At 39.2% G+C, this 18,209-nt stretch overlaps 1 protein-coding gene across 4 annotated transcripts in view; it reads right to left on the reverse strand.

The window, feature by feature from the left end:
• Positions 1–18,209, reverse strand: part of LOC145458635 (complement C2-like) — a 52,110-nt gene that overhangs the window by 14,708 nt on the left and 19,193 nt on the right. For all 4 annotated transcript variants that reach the window (XM_080337066.1, XM_080337064.1, XM_080337067.1 and 1 more), the window contains exons 13-17: positions 18,020–18,093; positions 12,156–12,303; positions 6,983–7,107; positions 4,839–4,980; positions 4,127–4,251 (exon numbers count right to left, since the gene is read on the reverse strand). In XM_080337066.1, the coding sequence (XP_080193192.1) occupies positions 4,127–4,251; positions 4,839–4,980; positions 6,983–7,107; positions 12,156–12,303; positions 18,020–18,093 (614 nt within the window). The remainder of the gene's footprint in view (positions 1–4,126; positions 4,252–4,838; positions 4,981–6,982; positions 7,108–12,155; positions 12,304–18,019; positions 18,094–18,209) is intronic.

Below are 18,209 nucleotides of genomic sequence, written 5' to 3' on the forward strand. Positions count from 1 at the left end.
ATAAGCAATCTCGGGTAGGGTTGAGGAGTCTGGGATACGTGATCCAACAAAATGACTATCAGTCTTAGGCAGTTTTGAGGAGTTCTAAAGGAGTGTAGGACATGAAAATGGTGTCCTGAACTGACAATACTTTCTATAGTGAGGTTATGTAGCACTTTAAACCGCAATAGCTTCATAAACCCAGCTTATATATGACGTTTACTGGCCTAGTACGAATGGCGACACTCAAATTTTAGGGGAATCCCCTATTTTTAGCCGATATTCTTCCAGCTCAAGCAGGTATGAAAAAGTCATCAAACATGAGGCAAGCTTTTGGAAAAAAATTTGTGTATAACTTTTGATACTTCGAAGCGATATAGTTCGTCAACTTAATTGCAAAATTTTGCAGGGTTCGAATTCTGTGCAAAAATGTTTTGCATGCATTTTCTCACACTACGATTCCATATTGCAGGTGAAAGTGAAAAAGTGAGAAATAGATGGTTCGTAGTATGGATCTAGATACCAAAGATTGTAGACGGGTCATTATTCCCACACACCGAGCTAGTTTTGATATTGTGCGCTCAATGTGCTGCTTCCAAGACATTTTGGCATTAATGGTGACACCGAGGTATTTTGCTGAGTCTCATATGGAATTTTTTTTATGATTGATGTTCACAGTGAAATTTTGATTGGCAGCGACATTATTTAAAAGGAGCATCTCGGTCTTATCTGCATTCAGACTTTGTTTGCTTGTAGCCATTTCGACACTTTCGGGACTTCCCTATTTACAGATGCATGCAAATCCTCGACAGTGCTGGAGGTCATAAAAAGGTGAGTATCATCAGCAAATAGGGTTGTGCGGAATAGAGAAGCATTAAAAATGTCGTTTATATATACGAGGAAAAAAGTTGGTCCAAGGACTGAGCCTTGTGGCACTCCACAACTTATTTCTCTGGTAGTCGTTCTTGATGTCCTCAGTTTAACAAATTGTTTACGGTTTGCCAGGTAGCTTTCAAGTAGAGTTGCTACAGTACCCCTGATTCCATAGTGCTCTAGCTTGTATCTTAGGATTCTGCGGTTAACCGTAACGAAAGCTTTGCGTAGGTCAATAAAAATGCTGCAGCCACTCTTTTTTTGATTGATGGTTTTGTAGTAGTCCGTTACAATTGATAGTATTGCATGGTTGGTGTTGTGGTTTGATCTGAATCCATGCTAAGTCAGAGACAGTACCGCATTCAATTCAAAAAAACTTTTGAGCCGGCAGTCGATCAGTTTCTCGAAAACCGTGGCAAGATTTGGCAGAACAGATATTGGTCGATAGTTGGAAATTATTTTTTGGCAGCTTTTCTTGAACTGGCATTACTCTGGCAGTTTTTAGTGCATCTGGAAAAATGCCGAGACGTATGGACTCATTAAAGAAAATGCATATAACATCACCAATAATATTAAAGACTAGTTTCGGAAAGTGAGTTGGGCTGAGATTGGGTCCTACTGCTTTGTTATTTTTCATTTCAGATAATATGATCGCAACTTCTCCTTTACTTGTCGGCTCAAGAAAAATGGATTTCTGAGGGCCAGGACTCAAGTATGAGAGAGAGTCATTGGGGGAGTTTGGTATTGAAGCTGCAAGATCAGGACCAATGTTGCAAAAATACTGGTTGAACTTTTCTCCTACTGCAAGCTGGTCCTTGATCATGCTGCCATCCTCGAGTAGCTCAATGCCATCAGCCCTCTTGGGAGCATTACCTTTAGTTAGGTTGATAATTTCTCCAATGGTTTTCCATGTGTTCTTGGGATCTTTGGAGCACTCTTCGAATCTTTTTTGAAAGTATTCTTTTTTGGCATTTTCTTTCATACGTGTCACTTGGTTTGCATATTTTTTATACACTTTTTTGCCTTCGCTTGTGCCATGCAGATAGTAGTGCTTATGCATCCAATCCCTTGTTTTGATCGCTACTAATATGTCATGGCCAATCCAAGGTTTAGATTTCAAGCGCCTTGCATTGCGGTTGACTTTCCTAATCGGGAATGATGTGTCGAGGGCTGTCCGCAGTTCCTCAATAAATTTTTCAAAGTTGCGATTGTAGCTGTCAATTGTGAGTGAAGGGATGTTGTAGTTGTTGAAGGTATTGCAAACAATTTCAATATACTCTTCAATGCCGCGTGGATTTAGGGGTGTTCTAGATTCAGATTCTTTAGCACATTGTGGTAGGGTCAACTCCGTGTGGCAGATGATGGGATAGTGATCAGTCATTTTGTGTTGGAGCATAAAAGGGGACAGGTGATATTGATGGGTGTTGCAGTAGAAGTGATCTAGTAAAGTTTCAGAATGGTCAGTTTTTCTTGTGGGTTCAGTAATTATCTGGGCTATTACATAAGAATCGAGCATTTCACGTTACTTTGTGTTGAAGTTAGAGGTCTTCAGCAAATCAATATTTATGTCCCCCATGATGAATATTTGTTTGTTAGCTGCTGTTAGAGTTTCCAATATATTCGAGAATTCGCCAAGAAAACTATCTTGGTCTGGTCCTGGGTGTCTGTAGATGTCTGGTACTGTGAGAGCTTTTTGTGCATGTACTCTGACAAATATATATTCTACGCCTTTGGTTTTAAATTTCAAGTCGGGCATCATTTCGTATCTCGGACCTTTGTTGATGTATAATCCAACACCTCCAGCATTCGTTTTAGAGGGTGAGTGTAGGAACTTGACACCTGTCAGGCTAACATTAGCTATCGGATATTCTTTCAGCTTGGTTTCAGAGATTCCGATGATGGTAGGGAAGCAATTGTACATTTCAAACATGGGGGGAATTTCATCCGGATGAGCTTGGAGGGATCTTGTGTTTATGTGTAGTAGAAGTCCTTGAGTGGGTGGAATATAACTCTTATTCGTTGAATTGATAGACCTGCACTCTGCAGTTGCTCATGTCAAAAAAGTTTTGAGCCATTTTTTAGGGTTTGTTGTGTTTGCAGTGAGAGAGCAGTATCGCCACTTCTACTCGAGTTTGCCAAGGTCCTCCTTTGATTCAATTTGGATTCTGGGCTCGCCATCATTCTTTTTCATGAAAATATTCCCATTTGCAGTCCAGAGGTATTTGAAGTATTTGTCTTTTTTCGCAGTCCGTGCTTCAAAGAAAACGTCTCTTCTGTAATTTGTTAAATTTTCGTTTAGGAAGAGTTGCTTCATTCCTTATACACCGAAGTCCTTGATATCACTGATGGCCCTTTTTACTTGGAGGAATTCTTTTTTTGGTTGGTCTGAAGAAAATTTAGCTATAATTGGTCCTGTTTTGTTCGGATTTTTGAAGCGCACTCTATAACTGTGCACAATCTGTGGCGCAGTTATGGCAACATTCAAGACTTTAGCTATTTTCATGATAGTTGCAGGCAGATTTTCGTTTTTGGAGTGGGGAACACCATGAAATTCCAGGTTGTTGTTTCGAGATTGCTGCTCCAGGTTGTCGTTGGTGCGTTCTAGGCTGGATATTTTTTTGTTCAGCAAACTCATAGTCGACTCAAATTTGTTGTGTTCCTTGAGCTTATTCTCATGGGAGGCGAGAGCAGGTTTTAGATTTTTTTTGTCCATACCAGTCTTGCAGGTTTCTATCTCTTTCCAGAATACTTCTACAGCAGTACTATATTTTTTGATGTCTTCAACTGTATTCTGTAGATCTCAGACGATGTCTCGCAATTCTTTGTTTTCTTTCTTTAGTTTCCCAACCTCTTGGTTGGTCGCATCAAGATCAGATTTCAGATGATTATATTGCTTCTGCAATGTTAAGTTCAGCCGTGTCAAACTTTTGACTTCAGTGATTGCATCTGCTAGTTTACTGTCCATCTCATTCAGTCTCAGCAAGATGGCATCTTCTGTTGTTGCAGGCTTCATTTTGCTTCTTGGGTGGGTCTATAGCCTATCAGAATAAATGAAATTGTGAATAATCATGATTATTTTTCCGTAATCGACAAGCAGAATAAATGAAATTGTGAATAATCATGATTCCTTTTCTGTAATTGACTACGGTGTGATTTTGTTTTACTCTTTTCGGATTGCTTCAAAAGCAATCCTATTCACGATCCATCACAATAATGTATTAATCGTCCCACGCCTCCCTATTGCTACGATTACAGAATAAGATCATAACCATACCAGTGCAATGTCATTATTTTTTGTCGTGTGATTGTACATCGGGTGTGATATATTGCTTTCGATCCTCAATCTTTGTATTGGATTGGGCAGATCCTTGATGTGAAGATTATGTTTCTCGAACAATCCTAAACATAGGAGGACAATGCATTCTTTGAGAGACTGGCAAGAGCAGGTCTTTCTCAAGTATTTCAAATTCACTCACTGAGATTAAACTTATCAAAAATCTGGAGCGCAGCATTTCAAATATTTGTTCACCCAACTTGACAATAGAGGAAAAAGCAATTCATGTTTATTACGAATTCCAATCGAAGATATTCCCAGTTGATTTGAAAGTGTGTCTTCACTATGTAGTGGGTTGCAGTATAAATATGGCCTCTGCGGCCTTGTCATTTGTTCCTTTCAATTTGCTGGAGTCGTAGACAAAGTTGTAAAATTTATGGGCTAGTCTCAATTTTTGATTGGAGGGAGTCGTAAGATTTGAGATCGTTGATTTAACCATGAAGAATGACAAATGCTAATGAAGAATCAGGATTCTGAGTAGCAGCAATTTCCAAATCGGGGATTAACATTCAAGTGTAACTTGCATTGAAACTCGGAATATCCAGGTCTGTATATATATATATATATATTGTTGCAAGGCACAATGAACCTCAATACATTTGCCAAGTTTGGGTTACTGTCAAACAGTACGTCAAAGTGAACTCTAACTCACCAACGAAGATTGAGCAGGTCTCTGAATCCTTTTCGTGCAATACATGAGCGGCAGTTAATATCCATTGTTCGTTGATAACAGACCCACCTCCTATTACATCGCCTGCAGTTAAGGTCCAATTATCATGTTTTGATGTAAAGTCCTGTGACGAAAATCTTTTGTAACAATGTCGCCGTGTTGGCCTAAAATACCAACCACTTTCACTGATTACGGTAGGTCTAACTGTGAGATATGTCAAGTTATACTTCCACCCTTGAATAATACAAGGTGTAAGGAAGGAGATGTTCGGATAATCGGCCATTCTATTATATATATCCGTTAAAGACACATACTGTAAGATGCAATACATCAGACACAATGCGATGTAATGAACTGACGTGGAAGATGTTGAAACGAGCAAGTACAGTTTCTCAATCTAACACCACTTCGTCCTAATGCCCGATGCAACAGTGCTCAAACTTCCTTCTTCAGACGCCGCATTGCTTTTTTCACTAGCTTTTGCATTCGTAGTTCAACATGGAGAAGAAAACTTGGATAATCTTAAATCAGCAATGATGAAGTTAGAGGACGATGAAATGTAAATTTCTCACCTATTGAACCATCCAGCCTTTGGCTGTATCGTGAAGTTCGATTACCAGTCTATCTAACACGAAACAAACAACGCTGGAAGAATACTTTATAAATCTTTCCGATTACGTGCGTATGACAAGATGCTCCATGTAAATCAGATAAATTTATCAAACAGTTACAGTTTAGAGGCCTTTCTTGGCAGTTGGACAGTGTTTATATCACCATCATAATTTAAACCGAGTTATCCAAAACATAACATATCAATACCCCGGACAAGCGAAAAACACGGTGCTTGCTGAGGCAGTCAAACTATAGATAATTCACGAACGTAGGTTATATTAAAAATTATTACAGGGTACGTTTACACGTACAGCAACACTGCACCGTGGCGTGTACGCCATGAGAGTACTCTTCATTATTGATGTCATAAATTCTTGGCGTAAAACATATTAATTAAGGCAGTGGTTCTCAACCGGGAGTCCGCGAAGCATTTTCAAGGGGTCCGCGAAGCCTCAAAATAGTTGATAACCGAATTCGTATTTTTTTTAATTCGGAGAATAACGAGGCAGTTTCGCTTCATTACTAGTTAAACTCCAGAGCTCACATCAACTGAATGACCATCTGAGATGGAATATTCTACTGTGCAGACTAATTTCAATTGCTAAATTTTCAATAGCCTACTGATACAAACATTTTGATAACCTTCTTTATATTTTATTTAATTCGGCAAATCATGAGGCAGTGTCGCTTCATTACTAGTAAAACTCCAGAGCTCACATCAACAGAATGGTCATCTGAGACGAAATGTTCTACTGTGCAGACTCATTTTAATTGCTAAATTGTCAATAGCCTACTGACAAAAACATTCTGCTGTTTAGAAATGTTTTGTTGTGGATTTTTGAGAAAAAGTTTGATAAGGTCAATCACGGCGACTTCGAAATGATAACAAAAATCTATTTTCTTCCGAGATAGACAAAACCATATTTTCCATAATAACTTCAAGATAAGGTGCTGGATAGAAATGACTAGGATTGACGTCGTTCATCAAAAAAAATTGTTTGCCAATTTCGGAGGCATATTTGTTGTGATCACACCCAAATGTAACGTCGGAAGCGTTACGCGTTATTATTACATTCGCCGCCACTTATGTTTGTGGAAATGGGTTTTCGGCACTCGTTATCTTCAAATCGAAGGAGCGGATTTTCAAGACACGACCACGTATTTCAAGAAATGCAGTTGCAGAATTCGCTTTGAAATGATATATGTCAACCTAATTCCCACATGAATCGTATGATCTTATTTTCAAGATACGTCAATTTGTTGCTGTTTATCACTAAGTCTACAGTTATCATTTACACGAGACAGATGACGATTGCACGATAATTGAGCTAAATTTGAACTTCGTGGGTGTCCGCTGGGTCCGTGACGGTCCGAAAGGGGTCCGAAAAAACAAAAAGGTTGAGAACCACTGAATTAAGGCCTCGTTAGCAAAAATAAGGTACGGTAAATCTGAAAAATCATGACAGCATCTCAACACGTTTTGGTAGCATCTGTCGTCGCTATATGATACGTACTTCCACAATTGCGGCCTGCCATGGCCAAGCGTAAGGTGTAGCATCTTTTCCGCCAAATGTTCTGCCCAACGACGTCACCTTGGATGCATCGCCAATACGGCCAGCTGATCCACATATGGAATAATCTGGCAAAATTCATGACAGCTATACCGATATGCAGAGACATCCATTTGTGAGTGAAATTGTGAAAATTGCATCGCTAATAAGTCTGCCTGGTCGCAACGATCCGAGTACTCAAAATGAAATGTTTCTAGTTGTGAGATACTTCCTTCTTGCTGTGACAGACTTAAGCCTCGGTTCGTCATAACTCAGTATCCAAACATGCTGCAGTAGGTTATGCATGGTTGTCCTTCTATGTTATTTTCGATTACTTTTCATTCGATTTGCATTCTTCTTATTTCAGATGTCCTAGGCCAGTGGTTCTCAAACCGCGGCACGCACCCCTTCGGCAGCATGAAGTCATTGGAACCGTGGCGCGAGGATGATTCAGAGAAATGATGTTTCACGAACTCAGAATGAGTTTAATTAGTGCTGAAATTTACAAGTTTCAACAACAGTAATAATGCTAATGATATTATGATTTTAAATGACAAAGTTGTGCCTTACCATTCATACAACGATGCTAGAATTTTACTGATACCGAATCTTTAACCAATCAGAAGATGTCTCTGAATTAAGAGTAACTGTTTGCAAGTAGCTGTTAGAAGCATTTTTAGGGGGTCTGCAAAACCTACAAATTTGCAAAATGATTGATAACCTAATTTCTATTATATCGAATAGGGAAATCACGAGGCAGTTTTACATGATAACTGCTGAAACTTTATGGCTCGCATAAACAGAATAGCCGTCTGAGAGGAAATATTGTACTGTGCAAACTCATTTTATTCACCAATAGCCTACTGATGCAAACATATTGCGGTTTTCATCAAGGCAATGGAACCACCCCAAAATAGTCTTCAAAGTCTGAAAATTGGCATTGTTCTAAACAATCGCAATGACGCAGCACAATGACCACAACCACGGGCCTTGCGTGGTTGCGATTGTTCAGAACAATGCCGATTTTCAGACATTGAGGGGTATTTCAAGGGGTTCCATTGCCCTGATCAGATTTTACCGTATCTTATCAGAATCAGCGCGACTGCAGCTTTCAAATAAGATCAACTTTACTGAATTTGAGAGCCCGGGTCGTCATCTACGGGATTAGCAATTACGTTGCCGTTTGATGCTATGAAGCGACAACAAATCTGCCGATCCTCGCATCACTTGACCCTGAATCACGCGTTCAACAGCAGCAGTTGTTGGCTGACAACACTCAAGTTGTGCGTACACTGCTGGTGACACACCGTGTTGCTTCATTCAGACAATGTTGTCTCCATCACAATTTTTCATCATGCGCTTCTTAATATAAGAATGATGCAATGCCCAAGAAGTCTTTCTTCAGTTAGGATATTGCGGTACGTTGACAATAACACCATGTCTACCTATTTGTTTTATTTGACCGTTTATGATTCACAATGAGCAGACAATTGGCCGTTTACAACGGTAGGCCTATAAAGTTGGCTACAAGCTGTAAAATATCAAAATGATAAGTTCACCGACAGTGCAAAATCTACGATACAAACGAAATGCAGGCGTCAAAATATTTTTGACTTTGTGAACAATTTTGACTAATTTTACCTAACGCTACAATTTTGACAAAATTTTGACAAATTTTGACATGTAAAAAAAAGTCACCCTAGTCATAACCTTCCATGTCACAAACTATGGATTAGAATAATATTCTGGTTGCTGTTTTCAACATAATATCGAATATGACGATGAGGGGGAGCGAAATTTCTCACTATCATCAAGGGCAGGGGTTGGCAATTATTTTCCTCCGCGGGCCAAATGAGAAGTACAAATACGTTGGCGGGCCGAGTGAAAATTTTTAGCTATATTCTCCAGCCTATATTAATTTTAATTTTAAATTAAATTGGTAATAACTTCTGCTCTGGGAATTATGTGTTGACGTTAGGTAATTAGAAAGTGACAATTAATTCGAAAAATATCTATCTGCCGTCAGGATTCGGAATAATGTTGAACATGATACATTTCAACTCTCTTTAAACCCCTATCGCCCTATCCACGTTCTTCTATTAAGACTCTAAAACAGAAAATTTTGGTGCGCCCCCTTGTCATGATATCACAAAATATTAAAAAGTGCAACCAGAATGCTAGCAATCCCAGCGGGTAGTTTCGTGGCATGGAAGGTTATGGCTATTGATGAGAGAATTATGAAATATCAAAGTCGGACACTACACAGAGCAATAACTCTAAGCTTGAGGTAAATCGCGTGGAGCGCAAAAAATATTTTCATGAGACTTCGGCTTCGCACCCTTTTCCCCCCTTTTGATGCTGTCACGCCCCTAATTCGAGAACCACTGCATCGAACTGTTTATGCAATATAGTACAAAGTTTATTTTCTTGGTCGCTGCCTTCCGAGCAGTGTGAACTGTGCAGCTTAAATAGCCTTGATGTTGACCGAAGCTTGCAGTTTATTTAACTTCGCCCTCCCTTGACCGAGTGTTTCCTGTTTTTGTCATAAGACTGACTTTAAATAAAATCTTTGATCCCGGTGACATGCTCATCAAAAACTTGAAGGACAGGTTTACGCCTGACTCCAGTATGCAAATACTTTGTGCTCTGAAGTCTTAACCTTTTTTGAATTTCAGTTTTCGGCTTTCTTTTTATGCTATGCTTCATGGGTGATCGATATGGTCAGTCATATAGTAATCGCCAGCACTGATTGACTTGTTTTACAAATTAGGGATTTTGAAACGAATAACGTAACAATTCGAAACACATACCATAAAATGCGTAATGTGACAATGGCAACAAAGAAGGTTTGAACTAAACTATATGGAAAGAGTGAATTCTTGTGATTTAATTGCTACTCATACTTTGCCACCTTGCCTTTATCGTGGCATATTAATGTACAGACTTCAAAGTAAATGAATTTCCTGTTCAGTTGATACAGTCTCTGGTTTAAGTCATTCAAAAAGCAAGTTTTATGTTTTGAATACCAAGAAACCTTTCGCGGGCCGCACAAAATAGCTTTGCGGGCCGCACTTTGCCCAGGCCTGATCAAGCGGGACGCTTCAATAAAAAGTTAAAGAACCACTGTTCCAGGCCATGGGTTCTTAACCTGGGGTTCATGGAATAGTTTTAAGAGGACCAGGAAAGGCCTATGTTGAAACTGCAACTGCAACACTATATTATCCTCTATAACAGTGATTCTCAACCGCAGCTCTCAGATGTAGCCTTATTGTGGCTCTGATTGATCTCTAAAAATGCCACAATATTATATTATGACGACAGCTGTCGTTGGGTTCTATTAATATTTATAGTGAATTACTGTATATGAATGCAAAAATGAGTGATATTACCTATGTCTAAAGCCGTCCAAGACGGCTTCTGAAAACCGGGAAAGAGAATTCTTGTGGACTAGCGTCAAACGCATGGATGAATACCCGTCAGTCAAGGATACATCTTTAGTTCTGCTGGATTGCTGATCAGTGGTCATAGACCGCTATATATCGTCTATCTATGTCAAGGCCGGCCAACCCGTGGCCCGCGAGAAGGTTTTGAGTGGCCCGCGAGGTAATTTCCGAAATTTCTAATATCATCAAAAATGGATGGCACAGATTGTGAACTTGCAAGGCAAACCAAAAATTTGATTAGTCTGGCCGCAACACTTGAGATGTGATGAATAAAATATCAGTTTCGACTCATTGACAGATCCATCAACCATTCACATATTGGTAGCCTATATCTTCGTACACTTCGTAAAGCAGAATAATTTTCGATAGATTTACCAAAGGTAAAAAATTTCTACAAGCTTAGCGCAATATGTTGTCACTCGATTTCTTGTTTTTAAAATTGTTGCCCTTTTGTGAAAATTGAAGAACACCCAATGTATCAGATTGAGTCTAACTATATTCGCGATTACGAGACAAAGTGTCGTTCAACATATACGACCTTGCGTTTGCGCTCGCAGTAAGACCGTCGACTATGAAACCTAGGCACGAAATGATTAACGCATGTTGGTCGCAGCTTTCGATATCGATATGTCCATACGCCGAATACCCCAGCCCTCGCAAACTTATCCCAACGATATACAGCAGGCTCGCAATATAGTCAAGTGACGATATTATATTGACCTATGAACTTCAAAAATTGTTCGCGCTTCGCGCGGATAGTCGCCCGCGCAAAAGTTCGTCAATCGAATGTGGCCCTTTGGCTGAAAAGGTTGGCCAGCCCTGATCTATGTGAAGAGTAAATTTCGACACAATTTTACTAACAACAAAATAACGGTTCATAGTCAAGTACAAATGTCAATAAGTCCAATATTTCTCAGCGTACAATCCCTCGCAAACTTGTGCATCAAGTGTTGGAATGTATGAAGACTGAAGAGTGAAGAGCTATCAAATAACGACATATAGTATGTTGTTATGCATTTTCAGTTTATTTCAATGTATAGCACGCGCCAATCTGTGTTAATGCTAAAATAACCGATATAGAATCTATAGAAGTCTATGCGCATGCTTTTGAATTAGTTGGATGGTGAGATCCAGAGGTAGGCTAGCTACCGTTACATTTTCGTTATAAGTAGCCTACTCGAGTGTTTTCATGCGCCTCAATTTGTATTCTGAAGTTTGAAATGAGGCTGTGACATCCAAAAAGGTTGGAAACACTTCCCTATAACATCTTCCTCATTTTTGACTTGCATGTTGCACGGCTTGCGCACAAGTAAAAGAGACGCTGACTGGAGGAATATTTTTTGCGTAAAAACCTTACCTAACAAGCGGAACACTTTGGTTAATCTACAAGCTTTCGCGGAACACGAAATTTTTGTTGATTCACAGAAATAAAAATCCACCACATTACACACCTAATGCCGGTACATTACTAAAGAATAATTGTGCGCAAATTGAACTGTGCATCAACAACGTTGCAAACGAAGAAACCCGTTGAACATGATTGCCACGGAATTTTAGTGAATATCACTGCAAATCAGAGCGACTGATGAGTGAGATAAATACACAGCAACGCGCTCCGAATTTGTTATGACAAAGAGAAAGATACGATGGAAATGAAGAAATAAAGGAACACACATAATGCAAAATGCACAGACCTATTTGGACGTTGGTGACTTTATTCAAATAATCGTTCAGCAGGTTATAATCATTGATACGGATGAAGTTGGATCCGACCGACGCTAATCCTTTCAGTTCCTTCAGTGCTTTCGCGTCACATTTGTCACAGGCTGTGATACTGTAAAACTGACGAAAGGATATGAATGTTGATTGTTGTAACACAACATCTAATCTAAGCAAGTTCATTCCTGAATTATAATAATACCGTAATTTTCCATGTATAATGCACAAAATTTTCACGATTTTTAGCCCTAAAATCGGGGGGTGCGTATTATACATGAGAACAACACGCTTGAAAGAAATCTCCCTCGATAAAAAACTTGAAATCACACCTATCTTCATTCTTCATGTTTGTTTCCAATCGCGCATCACTTTCAGCCATCGCGCGTAGTAATTAGTGGTAAGCGTGTATCCAATTAACGGGAGTCGTGTGCAAAAGCACGCGATCTCTTGCTGAGTTTGCCGTTTGTACGCGAGCGAAATTAGGTCACTGATAGATACTCGCGCGCGGCAATTCTCGCGAATTCATCACGGCAACGACAGGCCCGAACAATCGCATACGCAATTTATACAGACACAAGAGGCCATGTGCGCAATATATAATCGCTTGCGTAATCAGTCGCATCTCCAACAGACCTGTTGCGCATGACGTAACCGTTAGCCTAGGCGCAATCGCATCTATAATAGGCATCGTGCGCAAGATGTCGGTTCGTTGGCCTAAACTAACTCGCCGCCGGCCTCGCAGGCTTTGGCTGCTATCTACTATCGTTTAAAGACAATCCTGCTAATTGTATAATGATTAGCGATCGTTGTGTAATGATTGTTCAAGAGTGACATCGCAAAACAGAATGACATCGTATACGAAATTGGAACTATTCATGTACTGAAATGCAGGGTGCGTACTATACATGGGTACAGGCTTTTTCCCAGAATTTACATGCTATTTTAGGGGTGCGTATTATACATAGGGGCGTACTATACTTGGAAAATTACGGTAAATTATATAAATTACATTACAGTCTGAACTACTACAGGGCCATGATTTTGTAAAGTCTGTTAGTCCAATCCAGTGCTTTTCAACCTTTTTGAGCTCCACTCGCACTTCTTTAGTAAAATAAATTTCATTCGCACAAACTAATCGAAAATTGGTATACAAGAAGAAGATACTTAACAACATTTTGTTGTGCAACAAATTGGCTACTATGTAGCTTAAGCTATCAAGTGTCTCATTTAAAATACAACTATTTTCGCCGTTTTGATTTCAACTATTTCACTAAAACCCTTCTAGGACAAACAAGTTGTTGGATTTTGAACAAGAACGTTTACTAGTGCATTTTTAGGGGTCCGCGAAGCCTCTAAATTAGTAAAATAATTGACAATTTTTTGATTAGGAAAAGCATAGGCCTGTTTTGCTTCATAATAGCTAAAACTTTAGGACTCACATCATTGAAATGGTCGTCTGAGATCCGACTTTGCAAACTCATATTAATTGTCAAATTGCCAATAGCCTGCTGATGCAAACATATTGCTGTTTAGAGATGTCTTGCTGGGGTTTGTGGAACAATGAAATGTTGCAGATAGCAAGGTCAAACAGGCATACATTGGGATTTAGAGATATCAGTCTGAGCAAATTAGTAGACAGTCGTATGAAATAGAAATTCCTGATTGTTTTCCGAATCTGTCCCAATAAAGGAATTGAAACCTCGTCACGAAACCCATTTTTTTCTGTGACATAAATAAATAACTTCAATATGAGATGCTAGATAGAAATGACTAAGCTGGACGTGATATGTTCATTAAAAACCAAGTCAAGACCAAGTCATATGACTCGAGACCCTGACCGCCAAGACACTCAGCTCATTTTAATTTTGAAGAATAATAAAGTAACCACACTATTGGGATTTCGACTATTGATACTGGTATTTGAATATGCAGCCAGAAACTGCAAAAAGTGATGAAAATTAGTATATTATAAATGCGAATTAGTCGATATCACCAAACAGAGTTATAAATAGTGGGTTTAACAAGACTTAACTGGAAACTGCGCAGCAGGGCTGTTTAAAAATAACCTTTTCCCCAGCCATTCACCGATTAAATTGTCAGGTAACCCTGAAAAACGCACCACACCAAATTTGGTTCAATTCTAACAAGTATAAGCCGCCGCTGAGCCAATTAAAACTTTTAATTTATTAGGGCAAATTAAAAAAAAAATTGAAATTTTTCTGTCAACCCCGTGAAATTGTTGTGTTATCTTCAAAGACGAATCAAAACAAATTTGACTCAATTCCAACAAGTAGAAGCGGAGTTATTTGAGTTTTTCGTTGATAATTCTCGGATTATCCACCAATCAAGGAACCAAATTTGGTGTGCAGCGTTTTTTTAGGGTAACCTGACAATTTAATCAGTGAATGGCTGGAATCCGGGATAAAAAAGTTATTTTTGAACAGCCCTACTACGCTGTCAACACAATGACTTGGACTCGAACTCGAGTCATAATATGATGACTCGGACTCGACCCTCTGCTCGATGACTTGGACTCGGACTTGACTCGGCGGTGAATTGAAAATGACTCGACTTGACTCGAGTCGAAACTATGAAAGTGAGATTGACTTGTGACTCGGAGCCTTATGACTTGGTTACAACCCTGCCTTTACAAGCAGAACTCGAAGTGTGTTCCTTCAGCAGTTCACATGCATGTCTGCTATCAAAACAATACAGGAACCCATCACCGGGCTCAATCAAGCATATCATAACACAATAACAACCCTTGAAGGGGTAAAAACTTGAGTTACAGTAACTTGCAGATGTGACTCTGTAATTATAGTATTTACTACTATCCTAGTGCCTCGCGCTAATCGAACAGTTATTACGAAAATATGATGATTGTTTTGCGAAAGCAGAAAGTCATTTTCGCAGGCTCAGACGGGCTGTTTTACTGTATGTCCGCCATTACACCAGCTTCCAAACCAGGCTTTTGGTTGAGTAATAACTAGGGCAAGTTTTTGCAACTTTTGCAACTTTTTTTACAGCTTCCTCGAATACTCGTAAAATATGTAGAATGCTGTTTTAAGCTGTTTGAAGGAATCTTAGAGTGCAACGTTTGTCCATATTTTTCACGCAACTTTTTGCAACATTTTGCAACTTTTTCGATTTTTCATGAAAGTATTTTCGATTTTGGTGAAATACACGGCCAAATTCGACTGAAACACGGTAAATCTGCACCGAAGTAACGCTTTTACGGGTATTTCGGGAGCTGAGCCAGAAACTTGACCTTTTATTTTTTACTCAACTGAGCAAAATGTGGTCAAAATGCAACTACTGCAACTTTTTTCGAAAATAAATGAATAAATGCAGCCTTCCACGGATTTAACTGCAACAAAAACTTGCCCTAGTAATAACTATAGTGCAAAAGTATTAATTCATTACTGTTTGTGAGAGCTACGATTGGTGGTGCGTCTCAAGTTGAACAAGTTTTTACAATTGTGTCGCAACTACAAAAGTTACACTGCCCTTGAATTTCTTATCAAGTTTATTTTAAGTATTCCACGTCAGAAAAATTAACAATTATTCACGATTTTCATTCGCACCTGATCAGGATTTTCATTCGCACCACCTTCGTCATTCGCACTGCAAGTTTTTCATTCGCACAATTGCAAACCGACACACAGGTTGAAAAGCACTGGTCTAATCATATATGAGAGATCTCGGGAAGACGTTGTGACATCATAGTACAGTTAGCAGTTGGTTTTTACATCGACGACTTGCGTCAAAGTCTTTCAACCCATTCTTGTTGATAAACTAGTTTTGATGACTAGGAATGCATAATTTCAATACTCTAAAAAATCATCTCTACCCCCACGATTTAGAATCATTGGAGTATCAGGGGTGGCCAACCTTTTTGCCATTCACGGCGGCATTTCGACTACTCATGTGGCCTATGGCCGCATTCCAGAGCATAGTCGTAATTAACTAGCCGGACGCCCAATGCACATGTTAGAGTGTCTATGTTCATTGCTGGTGAACTCCGGACTAACCTATTTGATCATATAGGCCTGCTATACGCACCGAAATCGCGAGTGGTCACTGGTCATGCCACCGGACTGTTGACTGTCGAAGCACGAAAAATTTTTAAGATTTACAAATGAATTTCGTCATAAACATTAGTAGTTTTACATATTACTATCGAACATTTATCCTTTCTCCGCCCATGGATGTGATCAGATTCACCGGTAGACTTGATGTAGGGGGTGATTTCTAAAATTTAGGGTTATAAACGATGATGCATGGTGGGCCAATCGCTATTAGTCACTTTGTTGCATGGTGTTATTCCTTGACCTCCCATCAGGATTGTCGGTATGGTGAGGAGTACACGATTCCGAGTTGGTATTTCTATATGGGTCGTGTCGAGACCTTGCGAGGAAAACCCACCAATAGACCTACAGCTTTCTAGGCTTTTATTCACTAAAAGTGTAGACTATGCTACAAAGAATATAAACATTGAAACAGAAGTACATCAGGAAACACATGCTACTCTCAGAACGCCCTACACCAGAATGATGAACTAACTGATAGACAAACGCATGAAATGATTACTAGCGGAAATGAAGAGAAGGTAGACACCTCACTGATATATATAACACAACAGGTCGCATCATTTTCCTCTGCTGTTGGTATCTGTAATGTGGGGCTCTAATTGCAAGGGGCCCTACTATATAAAAATCGGAAAATGAAGATACATTGAAGAAAATTTCAAGATTAATCAAAATGTCTCAAGAAATCGGGAGTCAATTCGTAAATTGAAATTGCATGTCGATGGCCGCCAACACATAGGGGAGATGTGGTACCGATGGATCAAAAATTGCAAAATGATTTCTGGCCCCCAAATCTTCAGCCGACAATAGCGGATCTTTTGCTGTCTCAACACTTTGATACGAGCTCTACCTTTCGCGGACGTTTATATCGACAGCTTCTTGGAGGTACAGAACTTCAATATACAATTGAACAGTATATTTATATTGAAATGAACCCGAATATTTTCAGGGGTAATCGTTAGCAACTAGTACAGAATTCAAAAGAACAGCGTGTATCAACAATCGTAACACAAAATATGGATACATGAATATTTTTTTCCAAAAAATATTTGTGAACGTTTAAAACTTGTTGCTTGAACGTATCATCGGTCCCCACCTCGGTCCCCATCCGGTGGGTCCAATGGCACATGGCCATGAGACTTATGAGACATACGCTCAAAACTCAGATTTTTCAACTTGTTTTGTTGTGTGCTATAATCTAAGCTACAGCATGCCAATGAAGAATGTTTCGTCGCCACCTTCAAGAATAAAATTGATTATGTCAACTCAAATGTTGGGATAAAATCATGTTTTGATTTCCGCCGAAACTTACAAAATTATTGCCACATACATACTACCGTAAAATCCACATGTTGACTTTCGAATACCTTGTAATAGCGATAAAACACCACATGCAAAGATGATTTACAGCCTCTATATATGTAGGCGTGTTTCTGTTGTTAAGTGATTAGTTGGTCAAACTATTTTGCTCAATTTGGCTGGGATTATCACAGAGAATTATTCAAGTATTTTCGGTCCCAGTGTCTCATCGGCACCACATCTCCCCTACTAATTGAATCACATGTCCACCGCCGCACAAATTTCCTTCTACGGCCGCAAGTTGGCCACCCCTGGAATAAATACTCGATTCAGATTCTAGTATTAGAATTATTGTGTCCAGCCTTAATCACAAACTTTTACTCCTATGACGAACTACCGTTGAACCAGGCAGCACCCAAGAAAATCATTTCAGTTTCCAAAATCAAACTCACCTCTACTGTTGGATCGAACTCACTCTGAATATTTTTCCGCTCTGCGACTGGATCTGGTCCTGTGGTATGGTTACCTAAACAGTACTTTACTCAAGAAATAATGAAAATTAGCTCCACAAAATAATAAGTACTTTTACTGTTGTAAAATTTCGACAAGAATACAGTTCGTTTAATGAGGTGAAAGTTGAGG

The sequence above is a fragment of the Botryllus schlosseri genome, chromosome 16 (genome assembly GCF_051294905.1).
Source record: "Botryllus schlosseri isolate E-star chromosome 16, Bs_hap1, whole genome shotgun sequence".
Classification (NCBI taxonomy): Eukaryota; Metazoa; Chordata; class Ascidiacea; order Stolidobranchia; family Styelidae; genus Botryllus; species Botryllus schlosseri.